This window comes from Syngnathoides biaculeatus, chromosome 11 (genome assembly GCF_019802595.1).
Source record: "Syngnathoides biaculeatus isolate LvHL_M chromosome 11, ASM1980259v1, whole genome shotgun sequence".
NCBI classification, from domain to species: domain Eukaryota; kingdom Metazoa; phylum Chordata; class Actinopteri; order Syngnathiformes; family Syngnathidae; genus Syngnathoides; species Syngnathoides biaculeatus.
The window spans coordinates 11509668-11533784 of NC_084650.1; the positions used below are offsets into that span (position 1 = coordinate 11509668).

The 24117-nt window shown below is 43.4% G+C and overlaps 1 protein-coding gene across 5 annotated transcripts in view; it reads left to right on the top strand.

The window, feature by feature from the left end:
• slit3 (slit homolog 3 (Drosophila)) overlaps positions 1-24117 on the top strand; it is a 307110-nt gene that overhangs the window by 142004 nt on the left and 140989 nt on the right. For all 5 annotated transcript variants that reach the window (XR_009797055.1, XM_061834519.1, XM_061834518.1 and 2 more), the window contains one exon: positions 19955-20026. Coding sequence is in view for 4 of the 5 variants with exons in the window: in XM_061834519.1 (XP_061690503.1) it covers positions 19955-20026 (72 nt within the window). In the remaining variant the exon portion in view is untranslated. The remainder of the gene's footprint in view (positions 1-19954; positions 20027-24117) is intronic.

Here is a 24117-nt window from a genome sequence, read left to right on the forward strand (position 1 = left end):
CGAAGCATCACAGCGCCATCTACTGTTCGTCCTTCAGTTCTGGACGTCCGCCCGCCTGCTGGGTGCACTCGCGACGTGCAGCTCGGCTGGAGCCGCTTTGGGCCACTTATTTGTCCTCCATAATCAAATGCTCGTCCACGTCCTCCAAAAATCGAAGGCCAGAGTTTTGCACTCATTTGAATGATTTCCTAAATCATAATCCGAGCGCCGAATTAACATAACGTGTGTGTGTGTGTGTGTGTGTGTGTGTGTGTGTGCAGTACACACTTGGAATTACAGTGACCTACCTTCGAAAAAAAAAAAATTGTATTGTCGCAATAGAAAGTCTTCATACCGGTTCTTAATCATATCAATGAAAGTAAGTCCATTTAATCGGCGGTACAAGTGACCCGACTGTTTCTGAGCCTTCTTTCGGATGTTCTCCCCCTATTATATGAACGTAACTTGATGCTAATGCATTATGGGGAAACACCATAGATAGGCAAACTATTATTGTTATAAATAGTGTAATAAGCATTCAGGCAATGGTGGTGGAATACATGTGAACCGATAACATAAAAATACTCACAGGCATATATTTATTGTCTTCTGTCAAGAATGGCAAATATTAATGCGGCCTACTGAGGGGCTGACGATGTCGTTGTCTGTATTATGCTGCCCCCAAGTGGCCAAAAGTGCACCAGAAGGAGCAAAACAATGTCAATTGACATGTAGCCAAAAATGAGGCAAAAACGTTCATGGTTTTAGATTCTAATTATGTCATCACTTTGTTTTTAAAACAATATCAGCGTGCTCATTGTCTTGTGTTTTTGTTTTTGTTTTTTTTTTCAAGGGAGGCTGGAACAAATTTAGCGGCACTTCAAATCATTTATTGCGGAAAGCCAACTGTTTTGAGTCATGAGTGTGGTCCCAGAACATGCTCAACTCGTATCCCAAGGCACCACTGGAGATGTTCTGTTGCGTTATCTAGTTGGTGACGTGGCTTGGGAAGTGTAAACAGATCTTGTTGTTGTCACTGTAGTCTGGATCTCCTTGGAGTTTGTCGCCGCTTCTAGCCAAAATATTGTTTACAAACGGATGCGATCGCATCCATGGCGGGTAATGGCGCCGATTAGCAACAATGCGGGCCAGGCCCGATGCAATGTGACAAATGTTTCCCGAAGAGGGGAGTTCCTTCGCCCCAGTCAAGTGGAGGACTGTGTGCTTCCATTTGACTTCTTGCGGCGCAGGTTGGCAGCCGTGTTTTTTGTTTTTGTTTGCCTGAACTGGCCAAATCCAGACTTCCCATGCTTGGTGCCAGGAATCGGGACAGAGTTCGCAAATAGTTTTATAATTGCCTAGAAAAGTCCAATTGTGGTGGCAAAGCACCACAGTAGAGTGCCGTGGCTATGTGAATGAAGCTGCACCCCTTACTTCAACATAGTTCCATTGTACCAATATGCCACAAGATGGCACCAAAGCACTACCTTTACATTAGATGGCACTATGGCCTGTGTAAACGAAGCCCCTCCCCTTACTTCCTTTCCACCAAGATGATGCCAAAGCACTTCAGTTACATCAGATGCTTTGGCTTGTGTGGACGAAGGTCCTGCCCTCACTTCAACATAGTTCCTTGGCACCAATATGCCGCAAGATGGCACCAAAGCACTACTTTTACATTAGACAGCACTATGGCCTGTGTAAATGAAGCTCCTCCCCTTACTTCATTTCCACCAAGATGATGCCAAAGCACTTCAGTTACATCAGATGCTTTGGCTTGTGTGGACGAAGGTCCTGCCCTCACTTCAACATAGTTCCTTGGCACCAATATGCCGCAAGATGGCACCAAAGCACTACTTTTACATTAGACAGCACTATGGCCTGTGTAAATGAAGCTCCTCCCCTTACTTCATTTCCTTCAAGATGATGCCAAAGCACTACAATTACATCAGGTGCCTTGGCTTTTGTGGATGAAGATCCTGCCCTCAATTCAACATAGTTCCGTGGCACCAATATGCCGCAAGATGGCACCAAAGCACTACTTTTACATTAGACGGCACTATGGCCTGTGTAAACGAAGCTCCTCCCCTCACTTCAACAAATTTCCTTTCCACCAAGATGATGCCAAAGCACTTCAGTTACATCAGATGCTTTGGCTTGTGTGGACGAAGGTCCTGCCCTCACTTCAACATAGTTCCTCAGCACCAAGATGCCACAAGATGGTGCCAGAGCACTACATTTACGTAGCTTGTGTAAATGAAATCCTACCCAGCGAGCAAAACCTTGTAACTGGAGAGCCCTGTAAAATAGGTTTAACGTGACTCGAGCTATCGTTTATAAATGTATTGAATAACAAAAGCAATTAATTTCATTTGACTGTTGTGACAGGAAGTGACCCGTCTTGTGAAAATCAAAATTCTTCTTGCGTAAAAAAAAAAAAAAATCAACAGACCAAGACTATTTTCTATGATAAAAGGTACATACTTGGAGATAAAGGTAAACAACGCGAGGCTCGCCATTCTTGTACATAGCTAGTCTTTGTTTGTGTGGGAATTATTTTATTGTATTCATGTTTTTGACATGCAGGTCTATGGAACGCTTTCGGCTGGTTTGTCGGGCAAGGGGATGATGTCATCAGATAAAAGTTGGCCTTGTAAAGAAAGAGCTGCACCGTTTCATGCTGGGAAACATTAACATTTTGCAGCAATTATGCCTCCGGCTGACCTCCGTGTGTGTGTCCATGCATATGTATGCATGTATGTATGCGCATATGTGTGTGTGCGTGTACATGATAACAATATGTGCTGATTTTGCTCTCCTGGGCTCCCTGCCAGACATTTTCCCCTCATCATATCAGCATGTCGGTCATTCTAAAATTGGAGGACAATTTGGGCACCAAAACCAACTATTTGATCATTTTGAGGTACGTGTAGAAGAAACCATGGCAATAATCCATATCATTTCTTTTGTCCAGCTCAACTGTTAATAATCACCAGTTACAGATACTTAATTACCTACATATATTGATGGATACATTCTGTACAATTAACTCCCCAAGCGGCGTTGCGTCAGAAAGGGGATCCGGTGTATAAATTGCGGCAAACAAATATGAGCGTTCGTCCGAGATGTTGCACTGTGACGACCCCCGACGGGACAAGCCGAAAGTAACTTTTTTTTTTTTACATTCTGTACAATTAAACTCCATTTTAGAATCACTATAATTATAATAAGTTTCTAAATAACTAAGTTGTAAATCAATGCACAAGTTTTTCCTCAAGCTAACCAGTTGCATGCTTGCTAGCTTAGTTCGCTGCTATCCTAACTAGTCAAGAACAAACTTTTGATTTATCATTTATAAATATTATTATAATTTAAAAAAAGAAAAAAAAATGTTCAGAGCAATTTGCTTGTCTGTTCTGCTGAGTTAAAAACAGGTTGTTCACTTTTTTTGTCCTTCCAGATGGTTAAAGAGATTTTAGTCACGCGTTTTCGTGTTGAGAAAAATGTTTTAACAATTACGGGGAAAACATATCAATCAAATTGGGGAAAACTTGATTTAAAATGGATTGAATCTTTTTTTTTTTTTTTTTTCTGCAGTATGTACGCCAGGAAAGCCCCCTTTTCATACTGTATTATAAATCCTTCACTATTCAACACCATTTTTACGACTGTTTCTTGCGCGCGAAGCTCCCCGAGGTGAAATAAAGCGATTGTGATGGCTAACAAGCGCCCGCTGTCAACCCGCCGACTCTCCGGAGCGGACGGCTAATTCCGCTGACGCTCTTCCCCCCCCCAGCTCGTACTAGCTCTTAGGGCCGCTACTATTTCGACTTCTTCGAGCGCGGCCCGCCGATCCGTCTGCTTGACTGGGAACCAGGGAAAAACAAGTGAGGGATGGATTTGAAACGGCAGGATGGACAAACAGAATGGAATTAAGAGAGGGAGAGATACTGAGTGTGTGCACGGTTGCTATGCCGTCTCCAGGTCCTAATCTCTTTAGTGAGCTCCATGATCCAGTTAGGAACACTGAGTGGCTAATGTCAGGCCTAACTAGATGAGAGGGTTTTGTGTGCGTGTGCGTGTGTGCGTGTGTGTACATCCATATCCTATATTAAAACTTCTGCTATGCTCTGATGAATGGGAGGAAATTTGTGATCTAATTTGGGTGGTCGTGTGTGTAAAGCAGCGGTGGCCATTAAGGTGGATGGATCAGATTGAGTGCATCCAGATTGTGCACGTGTGTAGTGTGTAGTGTGTGTCACCACTTCCCACCCGGCGGGTTGTGTTTATTACGTGCGGTCCAAGATAAGCGGACAGGTGCAGGAAACGCATCCTTAATTCATTAGCCGGGTCGAGTCTGGGTGAACTGGAAGGAGGCGGTTGGGGTTTGCTGGTTCAGCCGACGTGTCGTCACGACAACCTATAACGTCGCTAGAGCAGAAATACGCTTCATAACTAAGGAATCGCAAAGGCGATAAAATACACTTACCGTTGGATTGTCTTTTCATTTGCAAGAGATCGCAAACGAAGCGGTAAATTGCAGACACGTCCCGACCCAGGCAGTCGTATCATTATCGTTTTCCTCCTCCGACTCCTGGACCGCTTATTCTGTGAGGTCTGGAATATTCTCAAATTTAACATTTCAGCCCCGTACAACGTGAGGAGAAAGGATCTGCTGTCTGATCACCGGTTCCCTCTTTCTCCCCAAAAAAAAAAAAAAAAAAAAAAAAAAATCTTACACAAAATAATACATTGGAAGAATCTGTTCTATTACCACATCTATAAACAAAAATGTTCAAAAACCAAGGTAATGTTACCCATTGAAATGAATGGAAAACAATAATTATGTTTCAGCCACCGCACTAAGACGTACCCTAGTTTTAATCAGTATGGTGAAAAGTAAAAACACTAAACTATAAAAATAAGTGAAAATGAAATACCCACTCCAAAGTACACAGGGAGTCCTCGGGTTAAGACTGCCTCGACCTAAGACTTTTCGACTTTACAACGCCTGTCACCTGTCCGCCATTTTGCCTGGCTAATGCTTGTCTATGTTTGTGCGCCGGGAGTATCTTTGCGTTTTTCGACCTCCTTTTTCGACATTATTGCCCCAAAGAAGAAAGCCGATTGTTTTCGCAATGCTTCTGCAGCCAAAAGAAAATCCATTACCGTGGAAATGAAGCTCAAGATCATCAAACGATTGGAGAAAGGAGCGACACCAACACTACCAAGGGTTCAGTCGGTCGACCGTGGTGACAATTATTAAAGACAAAGCCCGTATTTTAGCGCGTGTGAAGGGTTCCGTTCCGATGTCAATGATCACAAAACAAGGTTCTTTGATACTTGTCAAGACGGAGAGGATTGAGGACCAGGTTCCTAACTAGCTCCTACTTCCTAGCTAAGCACAGCCTCCCCAATCTTCAACTACATCCACCTCTCAGCAGTAATGCTAAGTACGTCGTCTTGTTTGTTTAATTTTATTTTAAGTAGTTTGATGTAAATTCTGACTTTAATGGTGGAATCCGACTTTAGTCGAAATTCGAGTTAAAGGGCCACTGTAGCAACGGATCTGTCGTAGACCGAGGACTGCTTGTATAGGAGGATAGTGAGGCTATATTAAAGCCATATCATTCCTATAGTGCTCGCGTACACTATAACGCATATGTACATGGTATACTACAAAATTCGTTTTTTTAGCATTATAAACCTGTATTTTTTTTTTTTTCCCTGTTTTGAAAATTTTCTAGAATTGCTTTAAAGTACTGGCTAATGATGTCTTTGTCTTAAGATAAACACACACTGACATAAATGTGTGTGCATATGTATACACACATGGAGATACATATAGATAGAGAGAGAGAAGAGAGAGAGAGAGAGAGAGATGTTTCTCCTCTGATTTATGACAATATGTATACTAATACATATCCTGGAATAACATGAGTTATTCCGTGATGCACGGCTGTGAAATATATGACATATGCGGTAACTGCGCGTCAATTTATGACGGCAAATGTACTCCAAGCTGTCGCGACCGTGATGAAAATGGACTTTGCTATCAGCACTTTTGTCGCAGAGGGTAAAAGTACAACTAAACCCCGTGGTGTGTCCCAACACCCCCCCCCCACACCCATGCTGTAATAAATGATGAGCGGTTGACACAAGGCGAATGAGGAGTACTCACAAGTAATGGCCGCCCGCTCGTAAGCGTGCATAAACATGAGCCACTCCTGCGTTTGTCTACTCGACTCATTCGCATCCGTCTTTCTTGTGTCCAGGTGAGACATGACAGGAAAATCAATCAATAAATAAGTAAAGAAAGAGTGTGGGGGGGGGGGGTGAGAAAAAAAACGCATGACACAAATTCTGTTGCAGAACACCTCATCTAGAGGAGCGTCTCCCTCCGAGATTGGAATATGAAAATCCTTCACGCCTGAGGCGAGGGTGGGAATAAAAGGATGGATGTGGAAGGAATGAAATTGAACCCAAGGCTGTTCTCCCGTTCAATCACACCGGATCGCGATGTCTGCGTCTAAGCCGTAACGGGCGTGGGGGGCATGTATTGAAACTTTGTGTTCTGGTTAGATGATGGCCCAGGTTGGGATTATGAAGGTGTAATGGGAGACAGTAAAAATAAGGGTGCCCAGCGGCATTAGGACGACCAAATCTAATCTGCTAATGGAGAGGGAGGGAGGGAGGGAGGGAGGGAGGGAAGAAGTAAAACGGCGAGCAAACGCAAGGATGAAGGGAGAAGAAGAATGATGGAAGGGCGGCTTCAGTTGAGAGCATTTTTTTTTTGTTGGAAACCTTAAATTTATTTATATAAGGCGGAACATCGGTTTTAGGGGCTCTAAAAAAATAAATGTTCGGCATTAAAAGATAATAGCAAATCATTTAGGCGGGGCTCTAATTTTTCAAGTGGTCCTCAATCCTCCTAAAATATACCTTACGATGTCACTGACGTACCGTATGCTGAGATGCAAGTTTAAATATACTAATGTATATAATATATAATTTTTTTCAGCGGCGTGGGAATTTCCGGGTTCTGTCGGGGGCGTTCGAGTACCGATTTTCGGTCGAAAACCGATTTGTTCGAGAAAGGGGGACGTTCAATAGCCGAGGCTGCACTGTACTCTGATAAAACAAATCATACCATCAAAGGCAGTTTTAAAAAGTAGGTTCTGTTATTGTGACTGAAGTTGTGCTCCAATTCTGGAACGCTGCAATTGTGTTTTCCGTGCAATAAAATAGAATTGAAAATTGGGGGCCCCGGGGGGGGGGGGGGGGAGCAAAAGGTTAATCGGGCCGCTAGTCAAATGGCCCCGGGGTAACCTTGACAACCCGAGACCTGCTGAGAGATGCATCAGAAAACTGAGGCGGCTTCAAAGGTGCGCGTGGCTGGAGTGAACCTGCACAACACGTCTACAAAGTATTCGTGCGCTTCATTTAATTTTCGCCACCTGGCGCAGTGTACAATGTGTGCTCATCAAGACACGCATATATGACCCAACCCCCCCTCCCCCCCCCTTCCTGCTGTCTCTTCCTCCTGTACTATATGCTAATTTGCACGGGGTTATTTACGGGCGCTAACGTCCTCCCCAGATGCGAATAAAGCTAAAACACCTCACTCAGCTTCTTTATTCACATGTGCGCACACAGACACACACTTCAACCCCCCCTACGGGCACATCTCAATCACCCAACATCGTGTCGGCATGATGCTTGTTTTGTACTCTCGCTCCTTTGTCCAGTGATGATTATTTTTTCTTTTTCCTCCAGTGAATCTCCACCTATTTGCGGTTCGCTAGGCACAAATTTTCGAGTCATCGTCTGAAGTCGTAGCTATTAGTTGAACTCACAATATTGCGTTGTTTGTGGTTCTGTAACACTACGATTGCAAAAAAACGTTGCTAAAAGGAAAAGGAAAAATCTGTGTACATCGACGTTTGATGATCACATTGAGGTTCAGCCAAAAAACCACTTGGCCTTGTTAATTGCTCATGAGCCAGCTTTTAGATGCGTTCCCGTGCAGGTGAAGTGGGGGAAAAAAAAAAAAAAAAATCAAAGGGACAAGTTGGCAAAAAGAGCCACGGTCGCCAATAAAAGTTTGGGACAAAACAGTCAGACATGCAAATAGACTGTTTTCGATCACGTGACCACAGCCTTGGCATGCGGCCATGTTGGATGGGTTCACTCTACTGACGCGCCGTTCACTCTAATGCTTTTGCAAACAGACCGGAGTTACGCAAATGTTCGTACGACTATTAAAAGTGACGCACGATGGCTAAAAAGACTTTGGAAAGTTATCAATGCTCGTTAGATGTCGTTTCGAGAAACCGTTACGGCAAGAAGTGCGCTTAGATCGACAATATCGACCCATATGCCTCGGAGAATCACAAATGGAGAACACAAATGTGGGCGCCAGTAACCTATCCAGACATCGTCCACGATCTCCTCTTCTCGTCACAGCGCTTATGCCGTGGACCAACGAAAAAAAATTACAAAGGCCTACAACCAATTCATCAATGGCTGGGTGCGCCATGCGGTGGTCGGTATCCATTGTAAGCACACTGCTAACGTTAGTGTACTGCGCAATGCAATTTAAATATGTACCGCGTGATTATTGTCACCGTTGTTAAATTATGTTATTTCAACGAAGGAGGTGTAGATTATTTTCGTTTTTGTTACCGAGAGGGAGAAAGAGAGAGAGGGTCGATCGGGACGAGTCCCAAGTGGAGCCCGCACCTTTTTCTCGACTTCCACGGCTACATTTTTAACTCAACTCACGAAACAGCTACCGATGCGGTAATTTGTTTTTGCAAACTTATGATAAAAGAGAAAATACAGATTTTGGAGATATGCTTTGCATCCACACTCGGGTATTGTGCTTGGCTGGGAGATGGGCTCTGCTGATGCGAGAAGCCACAGTTGTCGCCGTTTGGTTGTTAACTGCTCCGTTTTCTCGGCCTGGATCTTGATCACAGCTGGCAGTCGAAAGAAAGACTCCTTACAACGCCCGTTTGAGCAACTGATAACGTAGCGGTGCGCCCCCATTCATACGCCTTTCTGAAATAATTCCTGCTAAGTTACGTGTGTTTACGCGAATTCACCAAGCCAAGATGGCGCCCGCGTTCTAAATCGGAAGGTGTGCGACGTCAGTCGAAAACAGTCGATTACAAAAAAAAACATTTGCCAGTAGCTGCTGTAAGCCACAACTCACGTCCAGACGCTCCCGCACCGACCGCCACCTCGTGATGTGACTCACCAAGCCACATGTCATAGTTACACATCCAACACACAAATACTACGGTATGTACAGTAATTACATTTGAATATTATTATTGAATTTTATGCAATAGAGTGGTATTCTTTATATAGATGTATGTGTATGTATATATACACATTTAAAAAATGTGTGCGTGGCTAGAACAGATTAATGGCAATTCAATTAATTTCAACGGTGCACTATGTATACATGTATGTGTACACTACTGTATAGATGCGAGTGATTAGTTGCAGGCGCTTTTGTCAGGTGCTTGCTGGCATTAATCACAGACTGTTACATTGTTTTTATGACCTTATTAAGTACATGTGAGCTAACAGGACTCCTTCGGTCCAAATGGGACTAATCAAATGTCCCTCGGAGACTGCAGTATCATTAAGCTAAAGCACTCCAAGCAAAGCGAGCGCGGCAATATCGCTCAGTAGCGCAGATGACGCCACAAAATGAGGAAAAGGACTGCAACAAAATAACGTCGGCCACGTCCAAGCGAATTAACCAATCACAAACGGTGGCTCGTGCATCCTTACTGCCTTAAACCCCCGCCAATAATTTAGATTTTTTTTTTTTGGGTCCTGGCTTGTAAATCATCAACATTTGTTGCGCGTCCCGTTTCGGGCACGCAGCCAGAAAAGCTTTTATATCCATAAAGGCCTATGGATCACAGAGAATTGCATTAAGCTGTCCAATTTAATTACTGCATTGACGAAACATAATAGATACTTACAGGCTTACACGGAGCGATGGGCCCGGAGAATCGTGCGGGCGAGGGGGGGGAAAAGTGCGGAGAATGTCTCTTTAGAATGCCGACGTGGGGTGAAATGTGTGCGTGCGAAAGATTGTCCACCCAGGTGTGTGAGCGTGAGCGTCTCATGAGGGATTTGCACCAGCCCAGGAGAGCTTTTGAGAATGCTTGGTTTGATTTAGACGCTCGCAGCTTCCAGATGATTCACGCACGCGCTCGTGAGCTCGGATCCGTACGACGGCGCGCGTCGGGAAAGTGACCGTCCGGTACCGGCTCGGCCGGCCCGGCCTGTCACCTTCCATCTGCCGTGATCAATAGAGGGAGCCATATTTTCATTCCAAAAGCTGCCACTTAATTAAATCACAGTGGGCTGGAGTGGTCGTGCGTGTGGGGAGGTTGTTACGAGATGAAGCAAGGGCACATGTTCAAAAGATTGATGAAAATTGTGGAGAAATGAAAGAAGCAGAAGAAGAGAGGCTATTCAGTGTGTCCTACATAACATAGAGGACAACGTTTATGGCAAACCCTTCCTGACAGGAAGTCATTTTTCTATCTATTTATTTATTTATTTATTGATACTCTAGCGTAGCGCAAAATATTCCAATGTATGATCTGGTCTGCCGCGATATATACGTATGAGCAGACCACATCCACACGGTCGGCATCCGACGACGGGCGACTTCGCAAGACTCAAAACATCTCAGATGGAAAAACTGACGAGCGTCGTACGTGTTTTTTTACGGCAGCTGGCGTCACCTCCGTCGAAGCCGATCACGAGCCCCCCCACACGTATGACGTCCTCTGCACTCGTCGTTTTTCGCGTCCGTCCTTAAACACGTCTGCGCCGGCGACTTCTGGTTAACATGCTGCTAATGCGCTGTCCTTTTGATCGTGCTCGAAAATAAACGTGAAAAAAATTGGTGTTACCAATGTTTCCGAAAATTCGACGCCTTCTTCGTCTTCGGCCAAGTTGCTTGGAATCAAGCAGGTCGACACACAAAAAAATAAGACGTCTGCTTTTGCGTTTGAACTCTTCAAATGTGTTCTTCACAGACTCTGAAACTGATCATCGTTGTCCATCCAATCCAGATGTCGATACCTGGAAGTCAAAACTGCAATGTTGATCTCTCGTCTCGTATTCCCTTTTTGATGTCAAGTCCAAATGTTTTCAGTATACAGCAAAAAGCTGTTGCGATATATATATATATATATGGAGGTGAGTCCAAATCCTGGACCTGAGAGGTTCCTGGGGCCCCACCGTGTCTACGATTTTGGTATCGTGGCCCCATGCGAAAAAAATGTCAAATAAAAACAGCAGTGAGTTTGTGAAAAGCTTGTCAAACAAAAGTGGCGGGTCGTCATCCAATCCGATATGTACAACGCCAAAGACCCCACATAAGAGCTTTTTGGACCTCTCTAGAGGACCCCCTCCCCCCCACCTCTCCAATATTCCCGAAAGACTTCTCAGGAATTTAAGTTAGTTCCCACAGTCCTTGTTCCTCCAGTAGTCGCTAGCTAACAGTGACGTTTCAGTTGTTTGTTTCCAAATGATTGGCAAACACATTATCCAAATATGATTGAGGTTTATATTGATGAATATTTACATTGGGCTCTTTTGGAGCTTTATTACACATCACTAACGCAACAACAAAAAGGATCGAAGGCTGCGGCGACAGATGACGGACGGATCAAAATTCCAACTTGTCCTAATCTCAAATAATTTTAGCTGGGTTTTGGATTGCATCATAATGCGATTTCTGGACTTGAATATGTATTCATCGTTTCACCCGAAGGAGCAAGCGATCTTTAATCGGTGACGCTAAATCAGTGAATTCTGTGACACGCAATCATTGAAAATTGAAATTTTGTTGATTTGTGCTGAATTTGTTTGATTGTTTTTATTTGACTATCTCCAGCCCGATGGGGGGCAGAAGAATGTGCAACCCGTAGGCCGGTCCCAAACCCGGATAAATGCAGAGGGTTGCGTCAGTAAAACTTTGCAAAACATATATGAGTGTTCATCAAACGAATCCCATAATGGATAGGTCGTGGCCCGGGCTAACTACGCCCGTCCCCGGCGCTGTTCATCCACAAGACGTAGGTAGAAATTCACGTAATGTGCGTTGAAGACAAAAAAGAGGAGGAAAGCCGCTTAGTCGGCAGAAAAAGAGGTGGAACGCAAAGACACTACAACTGTGTGTCGGGACTTTGAAGGTTGGGACTATGACAGGAAAAGCTCAGAAGTTAGTTGACATGCTGATGATTAGGAGAAAGGTTGATATACTGCGGCGACCCCTAACGGGACAAGCCGAAAGGAAAAGAAGAAGGTCTAAAAATGATGTAAGATTGCTGTGTGCACCTTTCTTATATCAGCATGTACACTGCATCTGTTTTGTAGTGAACTACAGTAAACAAGCCCAGATTTATCACACTTAATTTGTTTAGATTTGAGACGCGAGGATCACTATTTTACATCTTCAGATATTTTTGTAGTGAGCTGGCGTATCCCAGCCCAGCATTTGCATGATGGTGTTGTACCTTGCTGCAGCGCTTTTAGCTTACACCAGAGCAGCTTCCAAAGCAAGGGGCCACTATGAGCCGGCCAGCAGTCAATATTTATTACTGTCTTTACGGAAGAGTATTAAATGCAGTTACAGCCCCCCAGGGAGGGAACGGGAGACTGGAGGAAGATGAAGGGAGGGCAAGACTGGCAAGGCTTCCATTTTAAAGTGGCTCAGGTTTCAGAGGAGACGTTCATCGGGTTCCCTTTGCCTTTCTTCTTCCCTTCTTCGTGGGGCCAAGGGTCGCCTCTGTCTTTCCCGTTAAACTACTTGAACGCACACAGGCAGCATACACGCAACTTACCTGCCGTCTCATCTCGAGGCCTTTTGCGATGCGTTTCGATGTATGGACTCAAACAGGTTAATAGTGGCCATGTCAACAAGCCTCAGGGGGTGTCCGCTTCATATTTCAGGCCCACTTTGTGAGTATATGAACACAAATGGGCTAATATTGATGCGCTCAGATTTGCACACACGGGGTTAAACGTGCATAACGTGAGGATGGGTTTGCGGCGGGTCACTGACTGCAGGGGGTTAACGGTAATATCCGCAGCGACAAAGGGTCGACCTGCCGGCTGTTATTATGGCCTGGTATTATTCTCTTCACATGAATAATGGAAGTTAATGTGGACGTGTTAGCTGCGAGCTAATGCACACAAATCTTTGCACCTATCTAATGCAGATCCTGTGAAAATACCCACAGAATACAGAAGGTCCAAAATGCTAGCTGGGTTGCAGTAATTGCTTTCAACACAGTAGTAGGGAGGGAGAGTCAGAAGTGGGACGTAACAAAGTATAAATGAGTTCAAAAGTATAAGCAGACATTATTTTGGGGCGAATTTAGTAAAAAAAAAAAAAAAGGAATAATTGGTTCATTTCCAGGTTAAAGCTAATGAAGCCAATAAGTATTCTAAGTACGTATAAATGAAGCACTTAAGAAGCTAATTTTGGAAAAACAAAAAAAATCTCATCGTAAACTTCTTCTAAAGAGGGTTGCCATTTTTATCAGATACCAGCCAACAACAACAAAACAATTCTCTTCAAAAACAACAAAAGTAATTCTCGGTAATTGCTCGTGATACATGCAAATGGAAGGTGAGTGTACTTGTGTAGTATTTTGATGTTAACGTCAATTACTTGTTCATGCAAAATCTTCACAAGATGACAAGTGGCATTGATTGCACACAATCAGTTAGTTGTCGTCTTCCTTGCTGCTTGCAATCTGCTAGGATCCGGTTTACCTTTGTGACTGTTTGGCCAAGGCTAGCCTGTTAGACTGTGCAAACTTGATCACCAAACACCAATCTCGTCGATGAGTTTAATGGCATCATCTTTTTCTGCACTGTTTCACACAGTTTTTATATTTTAAGATCATTTTTCAGCACAATTGAAGGTACTGTAATTTTTTTATGCACAATTCGCACCAATCTATAATGCGCACCACCCAAAGTTGATCTCAAAATTCTGGAAAACCCCTCTACCTATTTATACTTTTTTTTTTTTTTTTTCAAACAATGCATGACTTAGCTTTTATCCATAAGATCATAACAAAGTGTTATCTGTATTTTTTCCCCCCAAAGAATTATTCTAAAGTTAGGCTCTTTATTTGAATGTGTGATGTTTTTATTTACTTATTTGCTCTTATTTTGGAATTCACAGCCTGACCTCTACTTAGTACATAAAAAAAACCCCGCACAGTTATGCTCATATGTTTGATTACCAAGCCAGAGTTTGTAAGATGGGTACAATTCTTGAAAGAAAACGTAGAGGATCTTCAAACAAAACATAACCATAAAAAAAATGAATCGCAGTTGTTGGACAGTAGTCAGTTGTATTAAAAAAATAAGAATAATTATCACAAATTCTACCAGGGTATGTAAACTCATGAGCCCTCTAGGTGACAGTGGCATTTTGGAATAGAAGTGTAGTATTTTCATAACCTCTAGATGGTGGTATACATTTATAAAATTGGAAAGTTTTTCACGTTTCCCTTTCCCTGTCCATAATGCGTAACATTAACATTTTACATTTTTTTTTTTTGGAGGGGGGGGGTGGTGAATGCACTTACATGAGAAATTACAGTACATTGATTGGCCTGTCATAATGGCGCCCACCGCCTTTTGTCATCGGGCCTCGACAACGGTTCTCATCCTGCCTCCCACGGCGGAACAGAGCTCGGTCGACTCTGGCGTGAGTGCAGAAGAGCAAATTGAAACAGCGCAACAGTGAAAAGTGCAGGTGAGAAGGCGTCTTCTTTGTCCACACACACACACACCAAACACTCCCTGGTTGTGTGTTTGTGTGTCTGAAGTCTATCAGCCGGTGTCCTTTTCAAGGGTTCAGGGTTCAGACTCTTGTTGCAGATGGCCTTCGCTGTGCTCAAAGGTTAGCGGGTATGAGTCATAATGAGATGAGAGGACGCGGTACACATCTAAGTGTTCAAATAGGGCACTATTGGGTAAACACTACCTCTGGAACATGCTCATATCTTGTATTATACCAATATTTTAGCATGTACATCTAATTAATCGCTTTCTTGGCGGGTCTCATCATGTCGGAAAATTTTATTTTATTTTTGTTTTCTCCCCTCCATATATCTTGATGAAACTTTTGTATTTTAGGGGTCAAAAAAAATCCAGAACTTGTAGCTACTTGGGCTCTGTCATACAATCCGATAACAGCGCGTCTTATAGTGTACAGAGAACTACGCAAACTATTTTACTTTACTTTTTTATAGTTTGACGCTGGGTGAAGATTACTATTCAGCTAAACTCGCAAGAGAATTGTGCATATTTTATCTTTAACCAAACACTTTGCCTAACGAGCTTGATGCAAACACATAATGCGAAATGCCATAGGCAGGCTAACGGATAGCATCAATATCTAATAATGGTTATTCGTATCCAAATAGTACAGCGACATGCGCAGAAATATAAGAAGCCCCCAAAGGCAGTTATATTAGACAAGCTCAATCGCTACTCTCTTCTTCATATATTTTCATCAACCTACTGCAACCCCCCCCCCCCCCACACACACACACACACACACAACCAGAGGTTAAGGGAACCACAACAAAAACAGCAAACGGAATAGGATTGTGTTGGTGTATAGAACATATTGCATTGAACTTAGTTTATAGGGAACAAAAGCACAGTTGTAAAGTACTGTATGTTGTAAAGGTAAAGAGCAAAATATAAAACATCATAAATAAAATAATTAAAATACTTGAAAAAAAAAAACACTTTAATTGGACATGGCATATGTTTAACAAAAAACAGACCACTTAATTTATTATGTGTTTTTGTTTATATTTTCTTTAAGTAAAATATACCGTCAAAATGGCATTACCAAGTATCGGTACACTTTGTACATTCAAATGTGATTGTAATTGTACTCGTTTGGTTTTGGGAAGGCGGCACGGTGATGACTGGCTCGAGTGTCTGGACCAGGGTTCAATCCCGGTCCCACTTGTGTGGCGTTTGCATGTTCTCCCCGTGCCTGCGTAGGTTTTCTCCGGGCTCTTTTTCCTCCCACATCCCAAAAACATGCAACATTAATTGGACACTCTAAATTGCCCCGAGGCGTGATTGCAAGTGTGGCGGTCTGTCTCGATCTGCCCTGCGATTGGCTAGCGACCAGTTCAGGGTGTACCCCGCCTCCTGCCCGTTGACAGCTGGGATAGGCTCTAGCACTCCCGCGACCCTTGTGAGGATAAGAAGCTCAGATGATGGATGACTTGAGGGGGAAAAAAACGTCTTATCAGTGCATCTCTACTTATGAGTTTGTTGTTGCTGCTGTTGTTGCAAAGTCCCCGAAAGACGGCAATCCCGGCTCATCCATCACTCAGAATCGATAGGATACTCGGCACGGGGCCACGCAATCTGAACATTTGAAGGAGGTTGGGTTGAAAAGGAATTGCATTCTTCTGTGCAATAATCATGTGATCGCAGCCCAAAATTAATAAGTTTCTTAGCATTGCACAATAAAGTCAAACAGCTGAGCACTGAAGCGGCTACAGTACTTCTTCTTCTTCCTCTTCCTTTCGGCTTGTCCCAATTAAGGGTCACCACAGTGTCATCTTCTTCCATCGAAACCTATCTCGTGCATCCTCCTCTCTCTTAAGACCCACAGTCTTCATGTCCTCCCTCACCACATCCATCAACCTTTTCTTTGGTCTTCCTCTCGCTCTCTTCCCTGGTAGCTCCATCCTTACCATCCGCCTACCAATTTCTTCACTCTCTTGCCTCTGGACACGTCCAAACAATCAAAGTCTGCTCTCTCCAACCTTGTCTCCAAAACATCCAACTTTGGCTGAGCTCGTTTCTAATCCTATCCAACCTGCTCACACCAAGCGAGAACCTCAACATCTTCATTTCTGCCACCTCCAATTCTGCTTCCTGTCCACCGTCTCTCGTCCGTCCATCATGGCCGGCCTCCCCACTGTTTTATAGACTTTGCCCTTCATCCAAGCAGAGACTCTTCTGGCACATAGAACACCAGACACCTTCCGTCAAGTGTTCCACCCCGCATGGACCCGTTTCTCCACTTCCTGACCACTCTCACCGTTGAACTACAGTACATCTGCTAGCTTTTAAAACGATTGGGATTTTGCACATCCTTGGAGTTTGAAGATGTGCTATTAGATGTCCTTTTCACGTGAAGACGGTTGTATGAATATTAGTAGTAGAATTCTAGTAGATGTGGTTGTGCATGTTAATATTCGATTATTTTGATTGAAGATAAGGTGACGTTTCTTATTGGTGTCATTAAAAGAACACACCATCTGATAGGCTTCGATGGAATAAGATGACACGCTGTGGCGACCCCTAATGGGACAAGCCGAAAGGGAAAGAAGAAGTACACGGAAATCCCATGAACAGGAATTCATCGTGCCGGTATCTTTCTCCCGATTTTATTTTGTTCCACAGAGCGGTGCAAATCACTCTAGAAAAGAAACACCCGTGATCGAGATGTACGCGTCGTTAGCAAAGCAGATGAACGAAGCCCCGCGATGGATGGTAGAAAGCGAGGGAGCACGGAATCCATGTTTCTATTTGCTCTATCAAAATGTCAGGCAGAAGAAAAAGAAAAGCTCTCCGCAAATCACCCAAGTCAAAAACAAACAGAACGAATAGGAAGCCAATATTCAGGCATTAAAACGACACGATTCCGTTCCGTCTTGTCAAACCTCGCCGACGCCGCCCGCGGAGCGCGTGGGGACCAACCCGTTAGACTTTTGACGCAGCGCACATTCGTTTGACTCATTAGCATAGCGGGAAATATATTAAAAAAAAAAGAAGAAAAAACAAAGCAGTCGGAGCGGGGATCATGCAAAACCATTCAAAAGAAAACAAACTCATTTTGTCGTTTTCCAGCTCTCGCAGCTCAGCCATTAACATGCAGTAGGCCAGTTGTAGTAGTTGACAAATGCAAAACTCAAATTTTATGGAAATCAGTACTGAGGCCTCACGTGACGAGGCAGAGAGTGGATGAAAGAGAGAATGAGAGTTTTATGCAGCATTTTGAAGCAACCGGAGATGTTGGAGGGAGGACTGGCTGCGGTTTTGAGAATTTTTTTTTTTTTTTTTTTTTGCTTCAAAAATCGGTACTCGAACGCCCCTGACAAAACCCGGAAATAACATGTCGCAGCCTCAGGAAGAGCAGAAGACGACGCCAGAGGAGGAGATGTCGTCTGATGAGGCTGAAGGCAAGTAGGATGCCCCAAGTGCTGATATCAAATCTATCTGCGCCAAATGGAACGAAATCCATCATTTCGTAGAACTTCATCACCCCAATAAAGCCGAATGAGCAGAGCACTGCAAAATTTTAATGTTGTGATGAGCCACGTCAGAAAAGTGCTTAAAAAGACGCCAGAAACAAGTGACACGAGATTCATTCTTTGTGAAAAGGGCGCGTGTCAGTTGATAGTTTTGCATTGCTGTTTTCTTGTGAACGTGTGAAAATACTTTTTAGCATTTCTGCATTTTTATTTTGTTTCAAAGATTTAGTTTGTAGGTGTTACTTTTTGTAAAAAAAAAAACTAGCCCCCCCCCCTCATTATTGCTTGTTTAAAGTTATTCTATTTTGTTAATTAAAAAAAAAAACCAAAGTTTACAAGTCTGGGGGCCGAGTCGTTACAGATACGGCAATGCACTCCCAGCCTAGCCTACTCTACTACTAAAGCATACATTTTGTGGAAAAAAAATATATATATTTCTTGAATTATTTTATTATATAAAGTTTTTAAACTATACATGTATTCCTACTATGGAATGTATTACCAGGAAAAGCTAAAGAAATGCTTGAATTTTTTTCAGGCTTGGAACGCATTATTTCTTTTTCCATTCATTGTAATGGGAAATATCCATTTTGTTTTTGAACAAGTCACTTCTAGAACGGATTGTGTTCGAGAAACCGAGGCTGTACTGTATTTGTATACAAGCCATGAAAAAACCCATCCCATGTGTTCCTTTCATTTTAAATGCACGATTAAAATTGATTGACTGAACAAATAATTCAATAGAAGCGAAGTGTTTTTCCAAGATTCAGTCCCATTGGAATCATTCTGGAAGTTCGACTTGTAGTCCTTCACATCACCTGCTAGCATACAGTAGATATACATTTCATACAGATCTGCTTGAAAACCAATGTGTGGGAAATGATACGATTATAATGCACAACAAGTAAAACACGCTTGGAAAAGATTTTGTTTAATCTCGTTGAGGGTTTGCTGTATGGAAACAAAAACAACAACCGGCATTAACGGTAAAACGTAATTTTCTACAGTTATTCACAAAATCTGCAAGGCCTTCTGGGATGCCGTGTGGCCGCACACGTCGCACATGCCAGGAACAATCACTGGTAGTTCCTTTTTTTTTTTTTTTTTTTTTTACATGGGAACCAAACAGCCGATGGTGTCAAAGCTATATTTCCCGGGCTCGATGACTGTAATACGCCAACCGGCTGGTTTAATGAATTTCGGTTTCCCTGTTTTTGGTCACATTGTGCGTTTGCTGGCGTCACGGTTCAGCGTTTAACGGCCACCCATTATTTCATGTCGCATATGTTCTGGCTCATATAGCGTACGTATGTATTCATTACACGACATAAGCCAAAGTCGGTGCGGGAAATAAAAATCAGTGCGTCGTGTGTGTTTTAAACCAAGAATATCTCACACACATACGCCAGGATCAATTCTAACCGATTCTTTTTTTTTGGGGGGGGGGGGGGTCTTTGAGGCTATTTGCATGTAATCATGTCATATCATCAATCTGTTACTTCCGTTGGTTTTGTCGCTAACTGCTTGTGGTTTTATTCGTCGTTGGATCTTACGTCCTTTGTCTCTCTCTCTCTCTCTCTCTCTCTCTCTCTCTCTCGCTCTCTCTCTCTCAGGGACCTGAGCGAGAACCAGATCCAGGCGGTGCCGAGGAAAGCCTTCAGAGGAATCACCAACGTCAAGAACCTGTAAGCACAAATATTCCCTACACTCCTCCGTCGTGTCATTTTTATGATTTTCACAAAACCCGCCCAGCGGACGGCACGCCAGGACAAACACGGGCGACTTTATAGCTTGATGGATGCTGACATCAAATGTGACATTCTCAACGTGTGCAAAATGGCTCGAGTGTGTGTTTTTTTTTTTTTTTTTTAATGCAACACAAATATTTTCACGCCAACTGAATGGTACATTGATTTGGCGGGATTCAATATTTCTATATAGCTTCTATAAACATCTCTTTATGACAAGAACAATGTCGAACATCATAAAGGTACAATGAAACGTCTGCGCTTCAGCTTTATGTTTTGACGCGCTTCTCGCCCGTGGAAATACAAACAATCCATTTTTACAGCAAACGTTTACTATGATAAATCCTTTTCTAACTGTTCATGCGATGTTATAGTTCATATCTTAGCGGGGTCTGTGTCAATATAAGTTAACCGCTGATGTTTGTCAAACAAAAATTAAAAAGCTATCTTTCAACACCACCATGAAATAGCAAATATTTTGACTTCTTACAAATGTAAATCCTCTCACTTTCCAAAACATTCTTAATCGTCAAAATTAAACCAATAAATCCATACATAAAGCTATCTGAGCTCTCCCCCAATAAATATTGTACAGCACACAGTGTAAGAATCTCAGATTTTCAACATTTTCCAGCTCTGCATTTTTCTTTTGTTCATTATTCATTTTTTGTCATCCACTTTTCCTTTCTCTTAATCACCTTTTGGGTATTCTTGTTGCCTCCTCGTCGGTCTCATGTCAAGATAATTTGGTCCTTACGTTTAAAAAAAACAAAAAAAAAAACAAAACAAAAAACAAAGCCTCAATGGTCTCTCTTGTCTTTTATTCATGGCAGTCGAATCAGCGATTGGCTGATCGATACGCTGCCTGATCTGCGCGGCTCATCAATAACAACTGATCGATTACACCTGATGCGGAGAGGGGTGGGCATTGGCACGTTTGGAAATATACGAAGTCGTCAGTACTCGACCGGAATAGCCGTGTGCATGAGTTTTGGTTACGCGTCTGTCCGCCGTAAAACAAATGAAAACAAACTATTAAAAATGGAAGTGACCTTTCCGCTGAACGTAGTTGTTATGATTAGCCGGCCGCGCCGCATGTTCCTATTTATCATGACCATCTTGGGGTAATGGGAGAACGTGCAACTCGGCGTCTTTCTTATTAATGTCGGGTCTGCTTAATAATTTGGCCGTCATTGCACAAAATCAAGCTTCACAAAGATTTGATTTGGGGAATGGAAATAAAGAATGTTTTTGGGTTTTTTTTTTTTTTTTGGGTTGGGGAGGGTAGTGTCCGTTTCTGGAGAATCAATCGGCGTTGATTTGAATCGGTAATACCAGGATAGTTGTTGTTTTTCCACCATTTCCACAGGAATGAGACCAAAAGAAAATATGCAGAAGCACAGACTGATGGACTTTATTTGAAATATAGCAATGCTTTCTGACGGTGGAGCGGCTGGTAAAGGGTCGGCCTCACAGTTCTGAAGACCCGGGTTCGATCCTGGCCCCACCTGTGTGGAGTTTGCATTTTCTCCCCGTGCCTGCGTGGCTTTTCTCCGGGTGGGCACTCCGGTTTCCTGCTACATCCCACAAACATGCAACATTATTTGGACTCTGAATTGCACCCGTCGGTGTGATTGTGAGTCGGGGTGTTTGTCCCGATGTGGTCTGGGATTGGCTGGCAACCACTTCAGCTGCCCGCTGACAGCTAGCATAGGCTCCAGCACTCCCTGCCACCCTCGTGAGGATAAGTGGCAAAGAATATGGATGGATGGATGGATGAATGCTTTCTGACTTTGTGTGCCCGAGTACCAGCAGGCCAGGCTGTGTCTATGGTGGACCCCCACATCCTGTCATTTTTCGTGTATTATGTCGATTTAAAAAAAAAAAAAAATGTTTACAAACGAATTCCTCATTTCACTTGCAAACAAATTAATTTCTGCATATAGAAGAGTCAATCGTCACACAGCTGTACGCCAATAACACGGCAGTGGGCGATGCTGTGCTTTTACAAGCCCGTCCAAGAAATGTGACCTTGGCTCGTGGGACAATAAATATGGATGTATATAAAATACACAGAATATTGATCAATTTAAACAGGATGAAGGATGTAAATAAGAATGGATGGTAGTATGCCGGCGAATAAATCATCATTGAATTTGTCAGAGCAAAGACGTACATGTCATTGTGTGCGTCAGTCTTGTGATTTTTATTATTATTTTTTTTTACCTGACGTAAGACACCTCCCCATTAGCTCGAGTTCTTCCGTGTAGCGTTCTATCTTGTGGTGTCATCACAAAAAGGACCCGAGCGAGAATGTCGGCGCCTTTCTGCTTATTATCAGTATCTTAGCTGTATTCAAATGAAGATTTACGGTGGCACACTTTGGATTATTAAGATGAATAAAAGCGGCGTCGCGACGTCACGCAGGGGTTCTCGTGCGTCCCCCGCATCATGTGTGCCGTCTCTCCCCGAGGCTGCTGTAAATGCACGGTGGACGCCAACCACCGCCGCAGCGAGGATGATGACGTTGCTGTTAAATGGACCAAAAATGTGTGTGTGTGTGTGTGCAAATGGGCAAGTGTGACTTGCCACAAACAATCTGCACTCTCCACTTAGCTTCTGGCACTGAACCAACAAATTTGCTCTCACACCATCATCACGAATAGCTTCGGGGCATCGAGAATCGTGAGCCGGTTGGAACCGGGACTCAAAATCCGTCTCTACAGGAACTGATGAAGTTTAACAATTTGGGGTCGAAAACCAACGAAGAAGAGCGTGCACGAAAACAAGCTCGCGGCGAACAGAAGTCTCAATTTTTGTTCAGATGAGTGACCGTTCGCATCAGTGCCACTCGGGGAATGCGACGACGTTGTTGCGCAAAGGATTCTTTCACGATTCTGCGGCGTCGGTCGCGGTCCAAGTCTCAGCCTGCTTCCACCGCGCGGAACTTTGCATTATTGAGCAACCGTTTTGCATTTCAGCAATCTAAAGCTGCCAATCAAGCATGCGCGTCACCCCTACTGATGCTTTTGTCCATTTAAATGACTTGATCTCTAGGCAGGAGGGGGGGGGGGGTTGTCCCTTTTGTCCATTCCTCTTCCTTTCTCCATCATCTTGCATTTCATTTGGCCATCCCCATTTAAATTCTGCTTCGTTAGGATTCCCCCTCCATCCCTCGATTAGACAAGGTGACTCCAGCCATAAAAAAAAAAAAAAAAAAAAAATGCTCCAGCCCTCCATTGCAGCAGCAAATGGGGAGGAGGGGTGGAAGGGGGAGGCGGAAAACAGCAGTGACATTCTGTCCCTGGTGGACACTGCATTGATTTTCTCCCGTCTCTCTTTCTCACTTTTTCTACTTGTGCCACTTCTCCCTGGTTAATGCGTGCAGTCCCGCTCTGTCGTTTTCCCTCCGTCCTGCTGCCCGGTGGCTGTGTTCCCATTTGATTCTGTTTACTGCTCTTCGACCCTTTTTGACCCGTCTCAAATAGACTGCTTTGTTGTGGAGCTGCCAAGAGCCCGGCAGATATGTTTGCTGAACTAATGAGATGTGCGACGTGTGGAACTTTACATCGAGGGTTTCAAACCTTTTTCTATTCAGTGCTCTAGTCGTGGCTAATCTGTTTTTTTTCCCCCCCTTCGGCTCTCGATATGGAACTCGTCGCAAATGCTATTCCATTAGCTCCTCGAAACTTTGCTAAATATTCCAACTGGCGCTTGCGACGCAACAGTTGTCGGATTTCATCTCGATGCGCTCGAGATTGCTAACATCAAGCACACAAAAGTAAGATCGCTCTTGCATTAGACAATGCTTTGGCGCCAATACGTGGCATCTTCGGGAGGTTCAAAAAGAGCACCAAACCGGGACAAGGCAAAGCATGGATGCTAGCTTTAAAAAAAAAAAAAAAAAAAAAAGTTGACAATTCTTCAACACTTTGAAGCCTCAAAGTGTTTAATGCCACTCCATGTGGAATTTTATCGTCAAACTAAAGATAAAACAGAATTAGTCTATTCAACCCAACCACAAAGTC